This window comes from Rhinatrema bivittatum, chromosome 5 (genome assembly GCF_901001135.1).
Source record: "Rhinatrema bivittatum chromosome 5, aRhiBiv1.1, whole genome shotgun sequence".
Classification (NCBI taxonomy): domain Eukaryota; kingdom Metazoa; phylum Chordata; class Amphibia; order Gymnophiona; family Rhinatrematidae; genus Rhinatrema; species Rhinatrema bivittatum.
This window is the reverse complement of record NC_042619.1, coordinates 229,887,925-229,908,985: the sequence shown is the minus strand read 5'-3', so window position 1 is coordinate 229,908,985 and position 21,061 is coordinate 229,887,925. Positions and strand designations below refer to the sequence as shown.

The following is a 21,061-nucleotide window of genomic DNA, read 5'->3' as shown; positions in this document are numbered from 1 at the left end:
GGTAAATGGAGTTTCATCTACTCCACTCCCCTCTAGTTTCTTGTTAACTAGCGACGGTCCTTCTCCAGGTTCCGCTTTAGTGAACACCGAACTGAAGTATTCGTTTAATATTTCTGCCATTTCTTAGTCTCTCTCCACACATTGATCCTTTTCACCTTTCAATTTCACTATACCATTTTGGACTTCTCTCCTTTCTCTGATGTATCTGAAAAATGTTTTGTCACCTCGCTTTACCTCTTTGGTAATCCTTTCATCTGCTTGTCTTTTGCTTTCTTGATTACTTTCTTTGTCTCTCTCAGTTCCACCAGATATTCTTCCTTGTGATCCTCCCTTTGGGATCCTTTATATATTCTTAAACGCTGTTCTTTTAGCTTTTATTTTATCAGCCACCTCCACTGAGAACCAGGCAGGTTTCATTTTTCTCTTGCTTTTCTTTACTTTTCTAATATATAGATTAGTTGCCTTGGTAATTGCTCCTTTTAGTTTGGCCCACTGATGTTCCACATCTCTCATTTTCTCCCAGCCTTCTAGTTCTTCCTCCAGGTACTTCTCCATTTCAACAAAGTCCGTATTTTTGAGCTACAAAACTCGGGTCTTCGTGCGACTTCTCCATATTCTATTTGTAATATGAAACCATACCGTTTGATGATCACTGGTGCTGAGGTGGGCACCCACCCAGACATTATCTCCATTAGTGAGCACTAAATCGAGTATAAGAACATAAGAAATTTCCATGCTGGGTCAGACCAAGGGTCCATCAAGCCCAGCATCCTGTTTCCAACCGAGGCCAAACCAGGCCACAAGAACCTGGCAATTATCGAAACACTAAGAAGATCCCATGCTACTGATGCAATTAATAGCAGTGGCTATTCCCTAAGTCAACTTGATTAATAGCCATTAATGGACTTCTCCTCCAAGAACTTATCCAAATCTTTTTTGAACCCAGCTACACTAACTGCACTAACCACATCCTCTGGCACAAATTCCAGAGCTTTATTGTGCGCTGAGTGAAAAAGAATTTTCTACAATTAGTCTTAAATGTGCTACTTGCTAACTTCATGGAATGCCCCCTAGTCCTTCTATTATTCGAAAGTGTAAATAACCGAGTCACATCTACTCATTCAAGACCTCTCATGATCTTAAAGACCTCTATCACATCGCCCCTCAGCCATCTCTTCTCCAAGCTGAACAGCCCTAACCTCTTCAGCCTTTCCTCATAGGGGAGCTGTTCCATCCCCTTTATCATTTTGGTTGCCCTTCTCTGTACCTAGCTCCCTCCCTCGTAGGTTCCATTACCATTTGTTTGAACAGAGCCCCTTACAGGGCATCCACTATCTCTCTACTACTTCTGCAGAAGGGATTCTCCAACCTACATCAGGCAGATTAAAATCTCCAACAATCACCACTTCTCCCTTCTTTCCCATCTTTTGGATGTCTTCAACCAGATCTCTGTCAAGTTCTTCCATTTGATTTGGAGGTCTGTAAACCACTCCAATAAAAATGGATGCCCCATCATCTTTTTTAGGATGGCCCATAATGCTTCTTCTTTGTCCATCTTCCTTGCAGCTCAGAAGCTTGGATATTGTTTTTGACATAAAGAGCCACTCCTCCCTCTTTTCTGTCCTCTCTGTCCTTCCTTAACAAGTTATAGCCCGGTATGGCCATATCCCAATCATGAGATTCTGTGAACCATGTCTCCGTGACAGCAACAAAGTGCAAGTCCGCTTCCACCATTAGGGCTTGCAGATCCGGGATTTTATTGCCCAAACTACGAGCATTTGTACTCATAGCTTTCCAGCTTTTCTTGTTCAGGTTACTGCTTTTCTTGGACTCCATATTTAGCTGACTTTTGTTATCCACTTCACCCTTTTCCTTTGCAATTGTGGGGTAACATTCTAATTTCCTTCTGCTACCCCCGGCATCTAGTTTAAATGCCTTATGACATAGGATTTGAATTTCTCTCTAAGGATCCTTTTTCCTGCCAGAGACAGATGTAAACCATCTTTGACAAAGAGCTTTTTACTGTTCCATACCAGGCCCCAGCCCCCAATATATCCAAAACTTTGTTCCTTATACCAGGATTTGAGCCATACATTGAAGTTATCAATATTGAGTTAGCCACTCCTTCCCCTTTCCTTGAACAGGTAACACTTCTGAAAAGGCAATGGTTGTTGCCTTGTGACTAATCTGCTTCGCTAGAGACTGGAAATCTCTCTGTACCGCTTGGATGCTGTTTCTAGCAAGGTTGTTGGTTCCCAGATGGATGATATCAACTTTAGAGTCTTTGCTTTCTTCTTTGATCACTTTGACTATCTGAATAGCATTTCTGCCAGCCGATGATCCTGGAAGGCTTTTAACTGTACCATTTCCCTCAGAAAGAGCTCCCAAATTAGTGCCTCTGATGACAGTCACCCAGCAAAATGAGCTTTTTCCTTTGGTTATTGATTGTATTATGGAATTTCTGAATGCGTTGGGTTTATTCTTCCTTTTCAGATACTTCTTCAATCTCTTTCACAAGAGCTTTTTCATTATCTAATACAAAGAAGGCATTTTGCACTTGTGTCATTTGAAAGAGTGTGTGTCTTCACATCACAGGTCTTATTCTACCAGAGCTCACTGTAATCCTGTTGTTTTTTGGGTTCCTTAATGTCGTGTGTGTGTGTGGGGGGGGGGGGGGGGGGGGGTTAGACATGTGAAGAATGGGTGTCTGTGGGTCACAGGTCTTATCCTACCTGAGCCCACTGTAAACCCCTTTTTCCTTGACTTTTGGTTTTTCTGTGGTAATGGGAAATTAATTCCTGAATACTGTAAAGTGGGTGAAACTTTCTTTATTGCAGCTAATTCAGCTTTAACTTAAGCCAGCTCCTTTTTCAAGGAAGAGAGTTCTGAACAAATTGGGCAAGCCCTAAGTTTCCAGATTATTTCCCTCAGAATAAAGACTCAACCAAATAGTTACACTGGATAGTCCTCATTTTGGTAAATTTATTTGATGGATAACACCTAAGGAATTACCAAATTTCCCAAATTATCTTGTTGCCAATTATGTATTCAGGCAGACTAGATCAGAAAAACAAACCCAGGATGGGTGGGTAGAGGGACAGGGTGGGAAGGAGTTAAACAGTTAACACTTGGCCAGGCCTATTCACTGGACACTGAATCTGCTATTGATTTTGAACAGACCCTCCCCCTGGATTGGCTAGCTGAGTTAAGCTTTTTACTTAGCTCTTCACAAGTATCTGTAGTTATGGCTGTCTTCTTGAAGTTCAAAGCCTCTCCCATAACTCATTTGAAAGGACAGGGAATTTGGGGCTTAGGAGTTCCTGTAAAGCTCAAGTTAAATTTATTACTTTAATCCCTTTCTAAAGTTCCATACAAAAAAAAAAAAAAAAAAAGATTTGAGGCGTGCTCTCTCTTGAGATAAGAAAACCTTTGTACACTCTACTAAATCCTTAACAATTTTATCCTACAGCAAGCTGTAGAGAAAAGGTAACCCCATCAAAGCTACCTTAGAAGAAAATTCAATCAACCACTGCTGAGACTACAAATATGGCCTTAATCGGAAAATTGATGGACTCGAATGCAGATGGTAAAATAAATGCCAAGGGGAGAAATAGAGCCATGTCTGCCCTTACTAAACCTTTCATCTCCCTTTCCACCAATATTAATAGACATGTATGCTGAGCTAGCAACCTGCAATAAGGGTCCATTAAGTTCAGAAATCCTTCTTTAGGGCCATTTTCATGTGCCTGTTTATGTATCCCTTCATGACAATGCTCTTTCAAAAGGAATGCTAAAATGCATTGTAATTCCTGGCATCACAATCCCTGAGGAAATTGAGGTACATTTTCACCTGGGCACAGATGGCTAGGAAAAAAGCCCCATTCCCTCCCTCCAGAGAGGAAATGGTCCTTGAAACTGGTAAATGCAGGCCTTGTGAGCATATGCTGCTTTGATTCCCTATGCTAATCTATTTTGTTTATAGTGTTGAAAATCTCTTGCTGCTTTTCGTTGTTCTAACTTTGAAGGAGAACTTTGGATTGCACCCAATCAAATCAGTCTGGGTCTGAAGGACCTTACCAATTAAAATTCTTCGTAAGAGAAATAGTTGGAAAGCTATCTGCACAAATGCTCATGGTCTAAGCAATAAAGTTCCAGATCGCAAGCTCTAATGGTGGTGGCAGATTGCTATTACAGATTCATGGTTCAATGAGTCCCATGAATGGGATAGGGCCATACTGGGCTGTAATCTGTTTAGGAAGATCAGAAATAAAGGAGCAGCACTTTTGTCAAAAATAATATTAAAGCAATTGACATGCAGGGATAATGGGAAAAGGTGGCGGCACTGTGGACCATCTTAAAATGGGGCAATGACACTTCCATTCACACTGATTTAGTTTCCAAAACATCTAGAAAAACTAAACAGAGACCTGAATGAACACACCAAAAAGGTGGGAATGAAGGAAAGGTTTTGTTGGTTGGAGACTAACCTGCTGATATGAACTGGAATATTCCGTCGTAGAATCAGAAGTAGAGAGATCATATATGCTCTTCAAGGGGCTATGCTTAGATAATTGGTAACAGAACCCACAAGTGGAGGGGTGATACTGGATATGACACTTACAAACAGCAACAATGTCTCTAGTGTCCAAGAGGGTGTCCAGCTGAGCACAAGTGATCAGACAGTATGGTTTGATAAAATGGCCAAGGTGGACAGGAGTCTCAAGAAGCTCAAAGTCCTGGATTTCGAAAATGCTGACTTTGGTAAAATGGGGAAATACAGTAAAGAGCTGCGGGCAGGCTACAGGCAAAGTAGAACAATGGGTTAAACTAAAAGGAGTTATAAAAAAGGAAGTTACAAATCTTTATGTAAGGAAGGTAAATAAAAGCAAAAAGGAAAGAAAACCAATATAATTCTCCAAAAGAGGTGACTGAGAAAAAAAATAAAGGCCTAAGATTAGCATTCAAAGAGTACAAAGGATCTCAATAAGATGAACAAAAAGAATATTTTGTAAAGCTGAAAGAATAAGAATAAAAATCAGAATGGCAAAAATGGAAGAAGATTACTAAAAAGAGGCAAAGCGACAAGATTTTTTTCAGGGATATCAAAGATAGAAGGAAGGCCAACGGTGGCATTTGTAAGGTTAAAAGTAATGGAAACAATGTGAGAAGGACATCAAGAAAGCAGAAATGCTAATGATTACTTCTGTTCAGCATTCACTGAAGACAACCTTAGAAAAAGATCACTGATGATTGGCAGAACACAGATAAAAGTGGGACTGATAATACACCATTCACGAAAGAAGGATGCTTGTATGGAACTTGTGAAACTGAAGATGGATAAAGTCATGGGGCTGGATGAAGTTTATCCAATACTAAGAGAACTCAGAGGTTCTGGTAGGTCTGTTGAAGGACTTGTTTGATAGATCATAGGAGATGGAAGGGATTCCATGGGACTGGAGAAGGAAAGCAGTGATCCCTCTTCACAAAAGTGGTAATAGTGAGGAGACTGGCAACTAAAGGCCAGTAATCCTTACCTCAGTGGTGGGAAAATTAAAGGAGACACTGCTGAAGGATAGTGAACAACCTACAATTCAGTAGATTGCATATCTTAGGCAGTATGGTTTTACCAGAGGCAGACTGTCAAACATCGGATTGATTTTTCTCATTGGGTGACTAGAGAATTAGTTCACGGGCCTGCACTGGATGTGGTCTGCTTGGATTTCAGCAAAACCTTTGATACTGTCCCATGAGAACTGGACAGACTGAAGGTAAGGTTTTTCAAAGGTGGTGAACTGAATAGAAACTGGTTGAGTGACAGATGACAGAAAGTGGTGGCAAACAGAATTCACTGAGGAAAGAAAGGTGATTGGTGAGGTGCCTCAGGGATTGGTTCTGGGGCCGGTTCTGTTCAGTATCTTTGAAAGCATACTGTAGAATGATTAGAAGGAACATTTAGCACTTTTGTGGAAGATACTAAGATCTGCAACAGAGTGGTCATGCCTGAGGGTGTAGACAGAATACAAAGTGACCTAAGAAAGCTTGGCAGTTAAGATGCAATGCTAAAAGTGCAGTTTCATGCATTTGGTGTGCAGAAATCAAAAGAGCGATGCTGAAGTGTCCATTGATCCATTTATTTAGGGCCATCCTGACTCCCTTTGCCATTTGGCATCTTCAGGTTTTTCCTTTCCCCACAAGACTTCCTAATCACAAATCAGGTAGATTTAATTTGTAATTCAGGAGTGCATTTAGGCCAGTAGAGATCCCTTGGCCTCTTCTTTTCCTGCATGCCTTTTCAATATGTCAGAGCACACTCTATATATACATACACGACTCCCACACCTATCAGAGAACATTCTTCAGGAAGACTCATATTTGTTTCCAGTCAATTCAGTTGTCTTTTCCTTTAGAGAGCGCAACCCAGGATACATATGGCCTGCTGGTTTGACCTAAAGCCTCAGCCTATAACCCACTGTCTCTCTCGTCCAGTTCTACGACTGCAGTGCTCTATAGAGAACAGCTGCCTATAGTCTGATTTGAATGTAAAGCCATAGTCCCTCTGCCCCTCTGTTTCCAAACTTGCTCCAAGTCTACACTATCAGTACTCAAATATTTTCAGCTGTACTGTGTGGAGCTGGGTCCATCCAATGCAGAGAGGCCAAGTGCACACAGATCACATCTGCATGCCATCAGACTAACAATTAGACTGAGGGAAGAAATGCAGCAAGGTGGACCCTAGAATAAAGGCGTTATGGTAATAGGATTTTTCCCCTAAAAGCTCGTAGACTTTTGAGTCAACAGGTGGAACAATAACCCACACAGAACAGAGATATCAGAACAAAACTGTTATTCAAGCTATATTAAAACCTTTGCAATATCAGAGGGATACATGTGGACTGTGTCGATGTCAAATCAAAACCTTTCACCTTAAAATTACAAATTGTTTACAGAACTGCCATAATGAACATGTTGATAGATTCAAAGGTCCTAAAAGTAAACAGGCTATTGGCCATAGTCTAATTAGATGTGGAATGCCCATCCTAAAATTCTAAGCTTCTTCCATGAGATTAATAAGTGTATTTGTATATATTATATACACCACACATATATATATATATATACTAGACGTTAAGCCCGTAACAACGGGCTCGGTCCGTTTCCTTCCCACTCCCTCCCCCTCATTCTCCCTCCTCCTTCACTCTCTCCCCCCTCCCTCTCTCTCACCTTCCCCCTCCCCTTCTCACCTCCCCCCCTCCCTCCTCTCACCTTCCCCCCCTCCCTCCTCTCACCTTCCCCCCCTCCCTCCTCTCACCTTCCTCTCACCTTCCCCTCCCCCCTCTCTCTCACCTCCCTCTCTCTCTCTCACCTTCCCCTCCCCTTTACGATCGTCCACAACCGGCAGATCTCGGGGGGGGGGGGGTGTCCCGCGCGCGCGGCACCGCCACCACTTCTCCTCCCGCTCTTGCCGGCAGATCTTGGGGGGGGGGGGGGGGAGGGGGGTGTTACTCCCGCGCGCAGCGCCGCCACTTCTCCTCCCGCTCCTGCCGGCAGATCTCGGGGGGGGGGGGGGGGGGGCACTCGCGCGCGCGGCGCCGCTGCTTCTCCTCCCGCTCCTGCGTCGCAGCCGCCGCCGCTCCTGCGGCCCCACCGCCATTTTTTTTTCCGGGCACGCACGGCTCTGACCAACGTGCTGGCCCGCACATGCGCGGTAGAGCTGCTCTCTACTGCGCATTTGCGGGCCGTCGGTCAGAGCCCATTTATAAGGTAGATATATATATATATATATATATATATACACACACACACACAGATTTCTCCATTTTACAGAGATCATGCTTTTTTTTATTCAACTACTCGCTTCAATGATAATTAGAAGGACAGGATATTTTTTCTCTCTCCATAATGGGCTGAAAAATAAGAAATAACCAATTGTTTAGATCTGTATTCTAAATAAATGCCTACAGGATTAACCAAAATAGTTCATATATAGGCTGAATACTTTTGCACATTTTGAAACTATATTTGCACATTAAATACTGTAGTAATATGGTTATAACACATTAAATCATGTTCCATTTTTTCTGAAATTTGGCAAGAATTGGAGTCATAATCCATTTTAGCAATCCAAATAAGAACGGCACACTATCTGTAAACTGAATTATGTACCTGAGTGGAGTTAGAAAGTTGGTTTTTCCACGGCTCCTCTGCGCTGCTGGTCAGGTTTGTGCGGTTATGAGGTAGAGTGAGTGCGGTTCGCTGCAGGTAAGGCACGTTTCCATTACTTCCACTTCCTGTTATATGATTATTGCCTATCAAAATAGTGTCTGTACTACCCAATGTTCCTGCTGTACTGCAGGGGACTGGGCCTGCTGGAAAGGGTCCATTAGCCAAAGGCTGCCCAGGGCAGGTCAGACGAACTCCAGGCTGAGTGACATTGGGCATTCTGGTTAGAGCAACTTGAGGCTGCTGACCAGAGAGAGAGTTTGTAGGCAGTGATGATTCAGCTGTTGGACCATTAGGAATTCCAGTAGATCGTACCTGTGCAACTCCTGTTTGTCTCATCTATCCAAAGCCAAATAAAACAAAATGCTTAATATTTTCCAGCAGCACAAAGGCAGAAACATACATAAAAATTCTATACTATACATCCACTTTTGCTATATTTAGTGTTTTATTTAGAATTCAATGGGCAGTATCAGTATAAAATGTTTAAATTTAAACAGCAACCTGAATTTACACCTCAGCGTATCATAGTAATAATTAAATGTCATTATTGTGGTCTGTGGGCCATGGTGCTGAGCTTGAGCATTTAAAAACTTAGAAGACAGACTTCCAAAAGTATTCAATTTGTTCAATGTCACCTTGAAATATGATACTGAAATACTTCTGGTCATTCACTACAGTAGGGTGCTTTCTATCCGGAAAATGGTCATTTTTCGGGATAATGAAACATTCGAAGCTAAACAATTTTCCGATAATAGTTGTTTTTCATGCCGAAACATGATTTTTTTTTTTTTTCAGATGAGTGTTTTCAGATAAAGGAACTTTGAATAAACGGTACTTTACTGAAATTCACTTCTGTGGCTTCATTTCCTCTGCGTAAAAGATAGTAGCTATGTTCAGAAGAGTTCTGGACCAAGATCATTTTATCTCAGGTTACAGATAAGCCTCCTGGAATATCATATTGCATGAAAACTACAAACATTCCAACTTAAAATATTTCATACGTCTAATGAAATCAAACAAAACTGGGGAAAGCTTATTTCTCAATAGATCTCAATTCAAATCTACTACGACTATCATAATTCCTTACTACTAGTGTGAAATGGAACTGAATGAGAAATTAAATTATACAGTGAGAGATTTTCCAGATAAGAGATCTAAGAAACTTTTCAAAACCTCTGCATTTTCATTCCTCATTTTTGATAAACTGAAAATTCCTGTGCCAGACGAAAGCAATTAGATAATTTTTATTTACTTTCATTTTCAAGATATAAAACAACCAATACACATTTTATCTAGTTAAAACTAAAGGCCTTATTCAAAAAGGACTATTCTCCATTCTGTGTATTCAGAGAAAATCTAAATGTCTATTTAAGCCCTTTGCTGGAAAAAAAAAAAAAAGTAGCCAAAATGGTATCAAATTCCTTAGGCAAATAATGGAGAAATTACTTACCTGATAATTTCATTTTCCTTAGTGTAGACTGATGGACTCAGGACCAATGGGTATAGTGTGCTCCTGATAGCAGTTGGAGACAGATCAGATTTCAATCTGACATCAGCCCTAGTACATATACCCCTGCAGGACGCCATGCTCCTCAGTATTCTCTTTGAAAAGCAATTGTGGATATTTGTGTGACTGAATAACTTGCATAACTTGGTTAACTTGATTGACTTGAACTGGTTGATGTGGGTATAGCTGGAGACCGCCAGTGCACTCAACTGAGAAACGCTGACACCCGGTAGGTATGGGTGTCCTAATTAGAGAGAAGCTTGGCTTGCCTACGTTTGTCTTGCTCTCGGGCATTGTCCCCCGAGATTTCCGTGATTGTCGGCAGCAGTGGGCGGGATGCTGAGTCCATCTGTCTACACTAAGGAAAACGAAATTATCAGGTAAGTAATTTCACCATTTCCTAGCGTGCAGCAGATGGACTCAGGACCAATGGGATGTACAAAAGCTACTCCCGAACCGGGTGGGAGGCTACTTGTGGTCTACTTAGTACTGCCCTTGCGAATGCTGTGTCCTCCCGAGCCTGAACATCCAGGCGGTAGAACCTAGAGAAGGTGTGGATGGAGGACTATGTTGCCGCCCGACAGATCTCGGCGGGTGACATCCACTTGGTTTCCGCCCAGGACACTGCCTGGGCTCTAGTGGAATGGGGCCTTGACTTGTAGAGGTGGAGGCTTGCCTGCCTGTACGTAGGGCGCCTTGATTATTTCTTTGATCCAGTGGACTATGGTTGCCCGTGAGGCCGCTTCCCCCTTGTTTCTTCCTGCTGTAAAGGACGAATAGGTGGGCCGTCTTTCGTACAGATTCCGTCCTTTCCTAGTCTGGTACCAGACTAGGAGTCTGCTGAGGTTAAGGTGGCGAAGGTGACGAGATTCCTCAGAGTCCTTATGCTCGTCTGGCGATAGCAGCGAGATGGTTTTGTTTAGATGGAAGTGAGAAACCACTTTTGGGAGGGAAGAGGGGACCGCACACGTAGCTGTATGGATCCTGGTGTGAACCTGAGGAACGGTTCTCGACAGGACAGTGCTTGAAGCTCGGAGATGCGACGGGCCGAACAGACTGCCACTAGAAATGCAGTCTTCAATGTTAGTAGTCTGAGAGACAGACCGCGGATGGATCTGAAGGAGGTTCCCGCTAGGAAATCTAGGAATAGATTGAGATTCCATAGGGGCACCGGCCACTTTAGGGGTGGTTGGATCTGTTTGACCCCTTTCAGGAAGCGGGAGATGTCCGGGTGAGAGGCTAGGCTGCCGCCCTCTATCTTGGCTCTGTAGCATGCCAACGCGGCCACCTGCACCTTGATGGAGTTGAGGGACAACCCGTTCTTCAGGAATTTCAGAATCGTGGGAATTTTGATTGTCCGCAGGAGGATGTCACGGTCTTCACACCAGGCTTCGAATATTCTCCATATCCTTATGTATGTTAGAGATGTGGAAAACTTGCGTGCTTGGAGCAGGGTGTCAATCACTGCCCCCGAGTATCTGCTCTTCTTCAGGCGAGTCCTCTCAAAGGCCAGACCGTAAGAGAGAATAGAGTTGGGTCTTCGTGGAGGATCGGGCCTTGTTGGAGCAGATCCCTGTGCGGAGGTAGAGGGAGAGGGCTCCTTGTCAGTAATCTTCGCATGCCTGCGTACCACGGCCTTCTTGGCCAGTTTAGGGCCACTAGAAGTACCGGTCCCCTGTGGTGTTCTATCTTGCAGATGATCCCACCTAGTAGTGGCCACGGAGGGAAGGCATATATCAGGATTTCCTGTGGCCAGGCCTGGACAAGGGCATCAATCCCTTGGGATTGTGGTTCCCGTCTGCGACTGAAGAAGTTGGGAACTTGTGTGTTGGACCGGGTTGCCAGGAGGTCCACGGCTGGTGTTCCCCAGCAGTTTACTATCAACTGGAAGGCTGTGGCCGACAGCCTCCATTCCCCTGGGTCTAGACTTTCTCTGCTGAGGTAGTCCGCAGTGACGTTGTCTTTTCCCGCAATGTGGGTGGCTGAGATCTCCCGTAGGTTTGATTCTGCCCACATTAGGGGGTCTATTTCCAGGGACACCTGTTAGCTCCTGGTTCCTCCCTGGAGGTTGGTGTAGGCCACTGTTGTGGCGTTGTCAGACATGACTCTGACCGATTCGCCCCGGAGTCTGTGACTGAACCGTTGGCAGGCTAGTCTGACTGCCCGTGCTTCCAGTCAGGTGCGTACCAGGTCGGAGGTCTCATCCGTGAGGAATGATACTGCTAGTTCTAGTGCTTCGACAGGCATGGTGGCGTTCCTGGTCTTAGATAAGCAGGCACATGTCATCACGGTACAACAGGCCGCGATCTGTAGTGACATAGCTGAAACATTGAATGACTGTTTGAGGATGGATTCCAGATGTCTGTCCTGGGCATCCTTGAGTGCCGCTCCTCCCTCGACTGGGATGGTAGTGCGCTTTGCGACCGCGCAGACCATGGCATCTACTTTGGGGAATGCCAGGGGATCTTTGGCAGCGGGATCCAGGTGATTCATGGCTGCCAGGGTCTGCCCCCCTTTGAACGTGGCCTCCGGAGACTCCCAGTCCAGGTCAATCAGCTGTTGGATGGCTTGTAGCAAAGGAAAATGGCGGGACGGTCCCTCTAGGAGGGGGTTCATCTTAGGTTCCCCTGTGGCACTTGTGCCTGGGACAGCGAGCTCTTTCAAGCTGTGCGCCACGAGCTCTGAAAGCTCGCCTTTGGCGAAGAACCGCCTCATGGTTCGGTAAGGTTCCGTTCCTGGAGGGATTTTTCTCCTTCCTCCAGGGAGTCTTGATCCTCGTCCGAGGTATCCATGTCCCCAATGGTTGTGCTTTTGGGCGGGCGAGGCACTTCTCTGGGTTTAGAGGGTCCCGGGATGTTAGGGTCCTCTGGGGGAGGCTGTTGCTGTGTCATCGGGGGTGCCGGTTGCATGTGGACAAAGGTATGTAGGCCTTTGAAGAATTCTACCCAGGAGAAAGATGCTGGGTCTAAATTGAGAGGCGCTGCGTCCCCAGGGAGCCCGGTTTGAAGGAGGTACCCGCTGGGGGTAGTGAGGTCCGGTGTACTATCGGTGGATCCGGATCCCAGTACCGGCTGGGGAGGACCTTGGGCTGGATCACCCAGGGCCTCCTCGCACTGTATAAACAAGGCCGTGGCCTCTTCGTGCTGAGCAGCTCTAATGTGGCATGCTGGGCAGAGGCCCTGAGCCTTGAGCTTCTTGTCCGGTGGTGCCATGGCTTGTGCGCGTAGGACTGCAGAAATCTCCGGTTGTGCGTTCAAGACTACGCTGGGAGGCTTAGTTGTGCGCTCCGGGTGCGCCTAATTTGTGCATGTAGGTCGAATGCACACTCAAGAAGATGCGTGCTCCGCTGTGCGCATGGGGTTTACTTATGCGCCCGGCATAGTAAATCGTGTGGCCATGCGCATCACTGTGCGCACGGCACTTGTGTGCACGAAAGGTTTTGTGCGCGCGGCTCACCTCTGTGCGCATGGATCGAATCGGTGGACAGGGTGGCGATCAGGCGAAAATGGCGACGGCGACCATGCGAGCAATATGGCGACCACCTCGGAGGATCTCCACATGGGAAGACCCTCGTTATCAGACCGGGGACTAGCCCGGAAAAGGTTGATCAACCCGGTGGCACTGATGCCGGCTGGCGATCTGTGCGGCTCTTCGAGCCTCGGAGACCGGAGATTTTTAGGAAATTTTCTACCTTACCTTGTCTCGGTGTTTCCTGGTCTCGTTCCGGGCGGTCTCCGGCTGCGGGGGGAGAGGGAAAGGTACCTTCATCGCTGCGCTCGAGGTTGCACCCACTGCCTCTCAGCCGCGCCCGATGTCGGGGGCTAAGTCCACGCTAGGAATCAGCTGCTGGACTGAGGCTTACCTCTGAGGGATCACGGAAATCACCGCAGGAATTCTCAACTGGAGAAGGGACCCGTAGGTATCGCCGCAGGAGAGCGGGGCTCATCTGTAGAGGTAAGATTTCTTCTTATTTTTTGGTTAGAATACTCTTAACGCTGTGCAAGCGTGCATAGAGTCCCGAACTGCTATGGAGACGGAAAATACTGAGGAGCATGGCATCCTGCAGGAGTATATGTACTAGGGCTGATGTCAGATTGAAATCTGATCCGTCTCCAACTGCTATCAGGAGCACACTATACCCATTAGTCCTGAGTCCATCTGCTACATGCTAGGAAATGTGATCTTGGAAAATGAACTTTAGTGTTAAGGCAAGCAGAATGTAAAAAGGGTGAAGTTTAACAGTGTGTATACAGACTGTTGTTAAATTTCAAAGAGCTGGCAAAGTGATATTCAGTTTGATTATGAACTACTTAAGAAGAAAACAGGCGCCAAAGATACTAAAATACTGTGGGGCCGATGTAATAAGACCCGCACTGAAATTCGCACTGATTTTTCAGCGCGGATATTTTGGCGCATGTGGCAAAAGCCAGTAATGCGGGATGTAATAACGGCCGTGTATGCTAATTAGATACACATAAAATCCGTGTACAACACACACGCCATAACAGGCACTCATGGCTCATGGTCCTATGTAGTAAATTGCGCGGACACCTGTGATTGATTCTTGGGGCAAAAGTCTTGTTCAAAAAAGTAAATAAATAAATAAATGAATAAATTAGTGGTCCGCCAGTGAGAGTGTGAAATGCAGATCGGCTATTCTGCCTCATTGAGAAGCTGCCTTCTCTCTCTACCAGTTCTGTCCGCCATTTGGCTGACCCGCACAAGCATCACCAATACTGGTCTCCACAACGGCACTTTCATTTAACTCCTAGCCTGACCCACGTGCTAAAAACCCAATTAAAAAACCTGCACTAACCCGATCTCCCTGCATGGCCCATGATTAGATATCACTTTCTATGCATGCCATTAGTATGCACTCGCGCAGAATAAGCCATGGTTGGAAAGCGGGTTTATACATGTGTTTTTGCCCATGCACAAACCATTATCACATACCTGTCAAGGGTATGCATGGGAAACCACACGTATATACGTGCACACGTACACAGTGAAACCAGCAGCAGCCTTATCGCGCCTTATTTCATTGGCCCCTAATAAGGTTATCCTTAAAAATAATGCGCTCAATTAATACTGTGCAATTTCAACAATTTCTGTAGTATCAAAGAACTACATGAATTCCCCAAGAACTGCATATAGCTAAACATGCCATGTGCTGTGCAATGAGGTAAAAGCAAATCTTTTCTGTTGGTACCTGTTGGTGTTGCTGCATCAAGACAAACTGAGTCTCCAACTGCTCCAGCATTATTTTCTGTTCTGGGTTTAAATTTCTGTTTGCCCGTAGTTGTTCCAAGTGCTAATAAAGGGGAGAAAAAAAGGGAAATAAAAGCGCCATTATGAAAAACTATAGAAAGCTGCTCAAATGTTTACAATAATAAAATCTGTAGTACTGTGCAATTATAATGGTATAAGCCACTGCAAAACTGTTAGTAAGTTTGTTTTTCACTATTGGTCATTTAGCATGCAAAAAATATAGGCTGAACGGATCCAGTTTTACTGTGTATAAAATGACAAATATTTATCCGCAGGGGCAGCAGATAATAATTTAAGCTTCTATTCTGCAAAATATAGGAGGTTATGCAAAACCCACACCTACAACAGGCTTCCCAAACCTGTCTTGGGGACTCCTCAGCCAATAGGGTTTTCAGGATATCCACAATGAATATGCATGAGAGAAATTTATATAAATTAAGTGTCTATGGTACGCCAATTTCTCTCATATGCATATAGCAAATGTTGCTTACCTGTAACAGGTGTTCTCACAGGACAGCAGGATGTTAGTCCTCACATATGGGTGACATCATCAGGATGGAGCCCAATCAAGGAAAACTTCTGTCAAAGTTTCCAGAACTTTGACTGGCCCCTACTGGGCATGCCCAGCATGGCACTAACCCTGCAGCCAGCAGTTTTATTTGAAAGCTACAGGCAGTGCCGAAAATAAAACAACAAAACGTTACGAACCCAACACTGCGGGGCGGCGGGTGGGTTTCGTGAGGACTAACATCCTGCTCAAGACCAGGTCTTATCGTACCGGTTTACAATAGAACAGGGGGGAACCAATTAACATCTAGGTAGAAATGAAAAGTTACATTAAAACAGGGAGCGTAAAACATGGAAGATCAAAGATAGGGCAGAATTAAACTATAACAATAAGGAGTGATAAATATGATTAACAAAAAACAATAAATTAGTAATACATAAACAGAGATTTATCATCAGCGGTTATTAACATGGTATTATTATTTATTATTTTTAATTTTTATAGACCGAAGTTCTTGTAGGAACTACAAATCAATCCGGTTTACATACAACTTTTAAATGCCCAAAAAGAGTAGGGGGCTTTACATAGAACAATTGAACAATAAAACAGGTAACAATAGAACAATAACAATAATGATGGAACAAATAGAATAGATAACCAATTAAACATAGTAATATAGTAATAAATATTATATAGAAAATAAATATAAAAGGGATAGAGTAAATGAAGTGTGAATACAGTATAAATACAAAAGATGAAAGAGCTCAAAATTAAGGTACAGTTGGAAAAAAAAAATCTTAATAGCAAAAACAGTGAGATAACCCATGATTTGGGTTAAAAGACTTGATTAGGTAGCATTAGATGTCTGGGAAGGCTTGACGGAAAAGCCATGTTTTTAGCTTTTTTTTGAACTCCTGATGACTTGGTTCTAGTCTTAGATCTGGGGGGAGCGCGTTCCATTGGTGGGGGCCTCCTGAAGATAGTGCTCTTTTGCTCAGTGATGATTTTACCTGTGGGGCTTGCAATGTGCCTTTGTATGCGCTTCTAATTGGTCTGGATGAAGTATGAGGTTGGAGTTGGGTGCTTAACATGATCGGAGCAAGATTGTATGTTGCTTGTGAATAATTGTGAGCACTTTATAGAGGATCCTGTGGTTAATAGGAAGCCAATGTAGGTTACGAAGGATTGGAGTGATGTGATCTCTTTTATTAGAGTTTGTAAGTATTCTGGCAGCAGCGTTTGAACCATTTGTAAGGGTTTGATGGTATTTGAGGGTAGACCGAGAAGGAGGGAGTTGCAATAATCGAGCTTAGATAGTATGATGGATTGAAGTACTAGCCGGAAGTCAGAGAAGTGAAGGAGGGGTTTTAGCTTTCTGAGGACTTGAAGTTTGTAAAAGCAGTCCTTTGTGGTATTGTTTACAAACTTTTTTAGGTTTAGATTGTTGTCTAGCCAGGCTCCAAGATCCCTGACGTCTGGTGAGAACTTGCTGATTGAGTTTGGTTGAGAGGAGCTTGAAGAGATGGTGAGGGGATCTTGGGAGATAATGAGCATTTCGGTTTTGTTGTCATTCAATACTAAATTGAGGCTTGAGAGTAAGTCTTTAATTGGCTGTAGACAGTCATTCCAGTAGCTGATCGTTTTTTGAAGGGATTCTGAAATCGGGATAAGGATTTGGATGTCATCTGCGTAGAGGTAATGGATAAGCTTGAGGTTTGAGAGCAGGTGGCAAAGAGGGAGGAGATAGATATTGAAGAGGGTGGGTGAGAGTGAAGATCCTTGAGGGACTCCTTGATCTGAAAGAACTGGAAGCGATTCCTTGTTGTTTATCCTGACTTTATAGAATCTGTTGCTTAGGAAGGACTGAAACCAGCTGAGAGCTGAGCCTTTGATACCTATGTTGGCTAGTTGGTCTATAAGTATGGGTGTGTTTTACCGTATCAAAGGCAGCGGATAGATCTAGAAGAATAAGGAGGTAGGATTGTTTTTTCTCTAGGTTGACGAGGATTGTGTCCGTAAGTGATAATAAGAGAGATTCGGTGTATGTCTGGTGGGAGGAGTGGAGGGGAGATGAGTAGGGTGGAGGGATAAGGGAGAGGTTGAGGGTGGGAGACAGTGTTGGTCGAAAAGGGGTTCCTTCAGCGGTTAGGCTTGTGCGAACAGCCAGGTTTTAAGTTTTTTTCTGAATGTTAGATGGCATTGTTCCTGGCGAACTTCTTGAGGAAGCGAATTCCAATGTAGCGGACCTGCTGTCGAAAGTGCTCGCTTGTGAATAGAGTTGTGGACTGATGATTTGTTGGGAGGGGCCTTGAGCGAACTTTTGTAGGCAGTTCTTATTGGCCTTGCGGAAGTATGTAGTTCAAGAGGGAATGTGAGTTGGAGAGTGGATTGTTGGTAGACAGATTTGTGGATGATGGTGAGAGCTTTGAAAAGTATTCTATATTGAATGGGAAGCCAGTGTAAGATTTTTAGGATTGGAGTGATATGGTCCTTGCGCCGTGTGTTTTGTAAGGATCCTGGCCGCTGCGTTTGCAGCATCTGTAGAGGTTTGGTCGAAGAAGCAGGGAGACCGAGTAGTAGGGGCGTTACAATAGTCGATATTTGAAAACAGTACTGCTTGAAGCACGGAATGGAAATCCTGAAGTGTAAGAGCGGTCTTAGTTGCTTCAGGACCTGTAGCTTGAAGAAGCATTCTTTGGTTGTAGCGTTAATGAATTTTTTTGAAATTCATTCTAGAGTCAAGGGTGGCCCCAAGGTCTCTGACATGGCTTACTAGAGGGATTATTGCATTATTGGCGAAGAGGTAGTTATCGCTAGGGGAGATAACCAGGAGTTCCGTTTTGGACGTATTTAGGACCAGGTTGAGACTCGAGAGAAGCAGGTTGATGGCGTGTAGGCAGTTGTTCCAGAAATTTAGAGTAGAGGAGATGGGGTCCGAGATGGGGATTATGATTTGCACATCGTCCGCGTATATAAAATGGGTGAGGTTGAGGCTGTTGAGTAGCTGCATAAAGGGAGTAGATATATATTGAACAGGGTAGGGGAAAGTGAAGAACCTTGTGGTACTCCTTGTTTTGACAGAATGGGGTGGGATTCTTTGTCGTTTATTTTAACTTTGTAGTGCCTGTTGTTCAGAAAAGGATTTAAACCAGAGCAGTGCGGAGCCAGAGATGCCTATTTCCATTAGACGGTTGATGAGGATGTCATGATTTACCATGTCGAACGCCGCAGAAATATCGAGTAGGGCTAGAAGGTATGATTGTCCCTTGTCAAGGCCCATCAGGATGGTGTCCGTTAAAGAAAGAAGGAGGTGAGTACCGAGCTGAGGATGTCCAAACATGCACGAAATGTACCCAACGGCGTGCAACAGGCACAACAACTGGGGTAGAATTTTGTAGAGGCGGAAGGGTGTTGGTACGTCATGTGGAAATAAGTTACGCAGGACAGACTGGCCGAAGATGGAATCTTGTCTTCCGGCTTTGTCCAAGCAATAGTGGGTTGCGAAAGTTGTGGAGAGAACTCCAGGTGGCAGCCCTGCAAATGTCAGGAAGCGGCACCGATCGTAGGTGTGCTACTGAAGTTGCCATGGCCCTCACAGAGTGTGCTTTAACACTGTCTTGAAAAGGAATGCCTGCTTGCTGGTAGCAAAAAGATATGCAGTCCGCCAACCAGGAGGAGAGAGTCTGCTTACCCACAGGTTGCCCTAATTTGTTGGGATGGAAAGATGAATAACTGAGTGCTCTTCCTGTGGGCAAATGTACGGTCTAAGTAGAACGCTAGAGCCCATTTACAGTCAAGGGTATGCAGAGCCTGTTCCCCTGGATTGGAATGGGGCCTGGGAAAGAAGGTAGGTAGTATGATGGATTGATTAATGTGAAACTCCGAAACTACCGTGGGTAAAATGCTTAGGGTGAGTGAGGAGTACTGCCCAGTCCTGCAGGAGTTTAGTGTAAGGCAGATAGGTAACTAGGGCCTGTAACTCACTAACTCTGCGAACTGAAGTGATAGCTAAAAGGAAAATCACTTTCCATATGAGAGATTTTAGGTCACAGGAGTGGAGAGGCTCGAATGGTGGTTTCAAGAGCCGACCAAGAACCAGATTAAGGTCCCAAGAAGGGGGCCGGAGGACGTAAAGGTGGCTTGAAATGGAGCAAGCCCTTTAAAAAGCGTGTTACAAGAGGTTGTACTGATATAGGAACATCCCCGACACCTTTATGGAAGGCGTCTAACCGCACTGACATGGCATTCTGATTGAAGAGGTCTTTAAACCTGATTTCGACAAACGCCAGAGATAGTCCAAAAATCTTGGCATTGGACAGGAAAAGGGATCAGGGACTGCGAGGTGCACCATGATGTGTACCTTTTCCATTTATAGAAATAAGATTTTCTTGTGGAAGGCTCCCGTGAAGCAATCAGGACACGAGAAACTGAATCTGAAAGGTTAAGTGGTTGAAGGATTAACCTTTCAACATCCATGCTGTCAGAGACAAGGCCTGAAGATTGGGATGGCGTAGGCATCCGTTTTGATTGATCAGATGCGGGTCCGTTCCCAAGGGAATGTGCCTGCGGATAGAGAGATCCTGACATACTGGAAACCACACTTGGCGTGGCCAGTGAGGTGCTATCAGGATCATGGTTCCCTTGTCCTGACGTAGCTTCACAAGAGTCTTCGAAAGAGGAGGAAGTGGAGGGAATGCATAGAGGCAGACCGGTTGCCCACGAGAGGGAGAATGTATCTCTCGGCTGAGAGGCGCTCGCTCCGAATGAGGGAGCAGAAATTGTCGACTTTGTGGTTCTGCAGGGACGCAAAGAGGTCTGTCTGGGGATAACCCCATTGTTGAAAAGATGGAAGTCCACTACCGAGGGGCTGAGAGACCACTCGTCCGGTTGGAAGACACGACTCAGTTTGTCTGCCAAGACATTGTCCACTCCCGGCAAGTAGGGTGGCCCTGAGGGTAGCATCAAGTGGGAGAGCGCTTCCGCCCAAATCTGCGCCAGCTTCCTGACACAGAAGGAAAGAGCCTGTGCCTCCTGCTTGTTGATGTACCACATGCCATCCTGGTTGTCGGTCTGAATCAGGATGACGTGATTTGACAGGCGTCCCTGAAAAGCCCTGAGAGCATATTGCATTGCTCGAAGTTCTAGGAAGTTTATTTGATGTTTGGCTTCCCCTGGAGAACCAGACCCTTGTGTCTGTAGATTGTCCACGTGGCTCCCCAACCTGAGGTTGGGAAGCGGTGGTGTGAGGATGAGTTTGAGGATCTGGCACTTGAAAGGGCAGTCCCTGGAGGAGATTGTTGTGATTTTTTCCACCAGGCGAGAGAAGACAGACGGAGTGAGTCGGTGATGTGGACAATGGTCGACAGAGGCTGAACAGCTTGAATCCATTGTGACCTCAGAGTCCCATGCATGAGCCTCATGGCTAGGCGGGCCATTGGTGTGACATGGACTGAGGACGCCATGTGTCCTACAAGGACGAGGAATTGGCAAGCTGTTGCTGTATGCTGAGACTGCAACTGGTGAGCGAAAGACACGAGAGATAGCGCTCGTTGTTG

At 44.9% G+C, this 21,061-nt stretch overlaps 1 protein-coding gene across 1 annotated transcript in view; it reads right to left on the bottom strand.

Moving 5' to 3' along the window:
• LOC115092515 (lysine-specific demethylase 6A-like) overlaps positions 1-21,061 on the bottom strand; it is a 716,945-nt gene that overhangs the window by 203,942 nt on the left and 491,942 nt on the right. Inside the window, 2 exon segments of the mRNA XM_029603412.1 lie at positions 8,164-8,559; positions 14,940-15,041. Coding sequence (XP_029459272.1) covers positions 8,164-8,559; positions 14,940-15,041 — 498 coding nt within the window.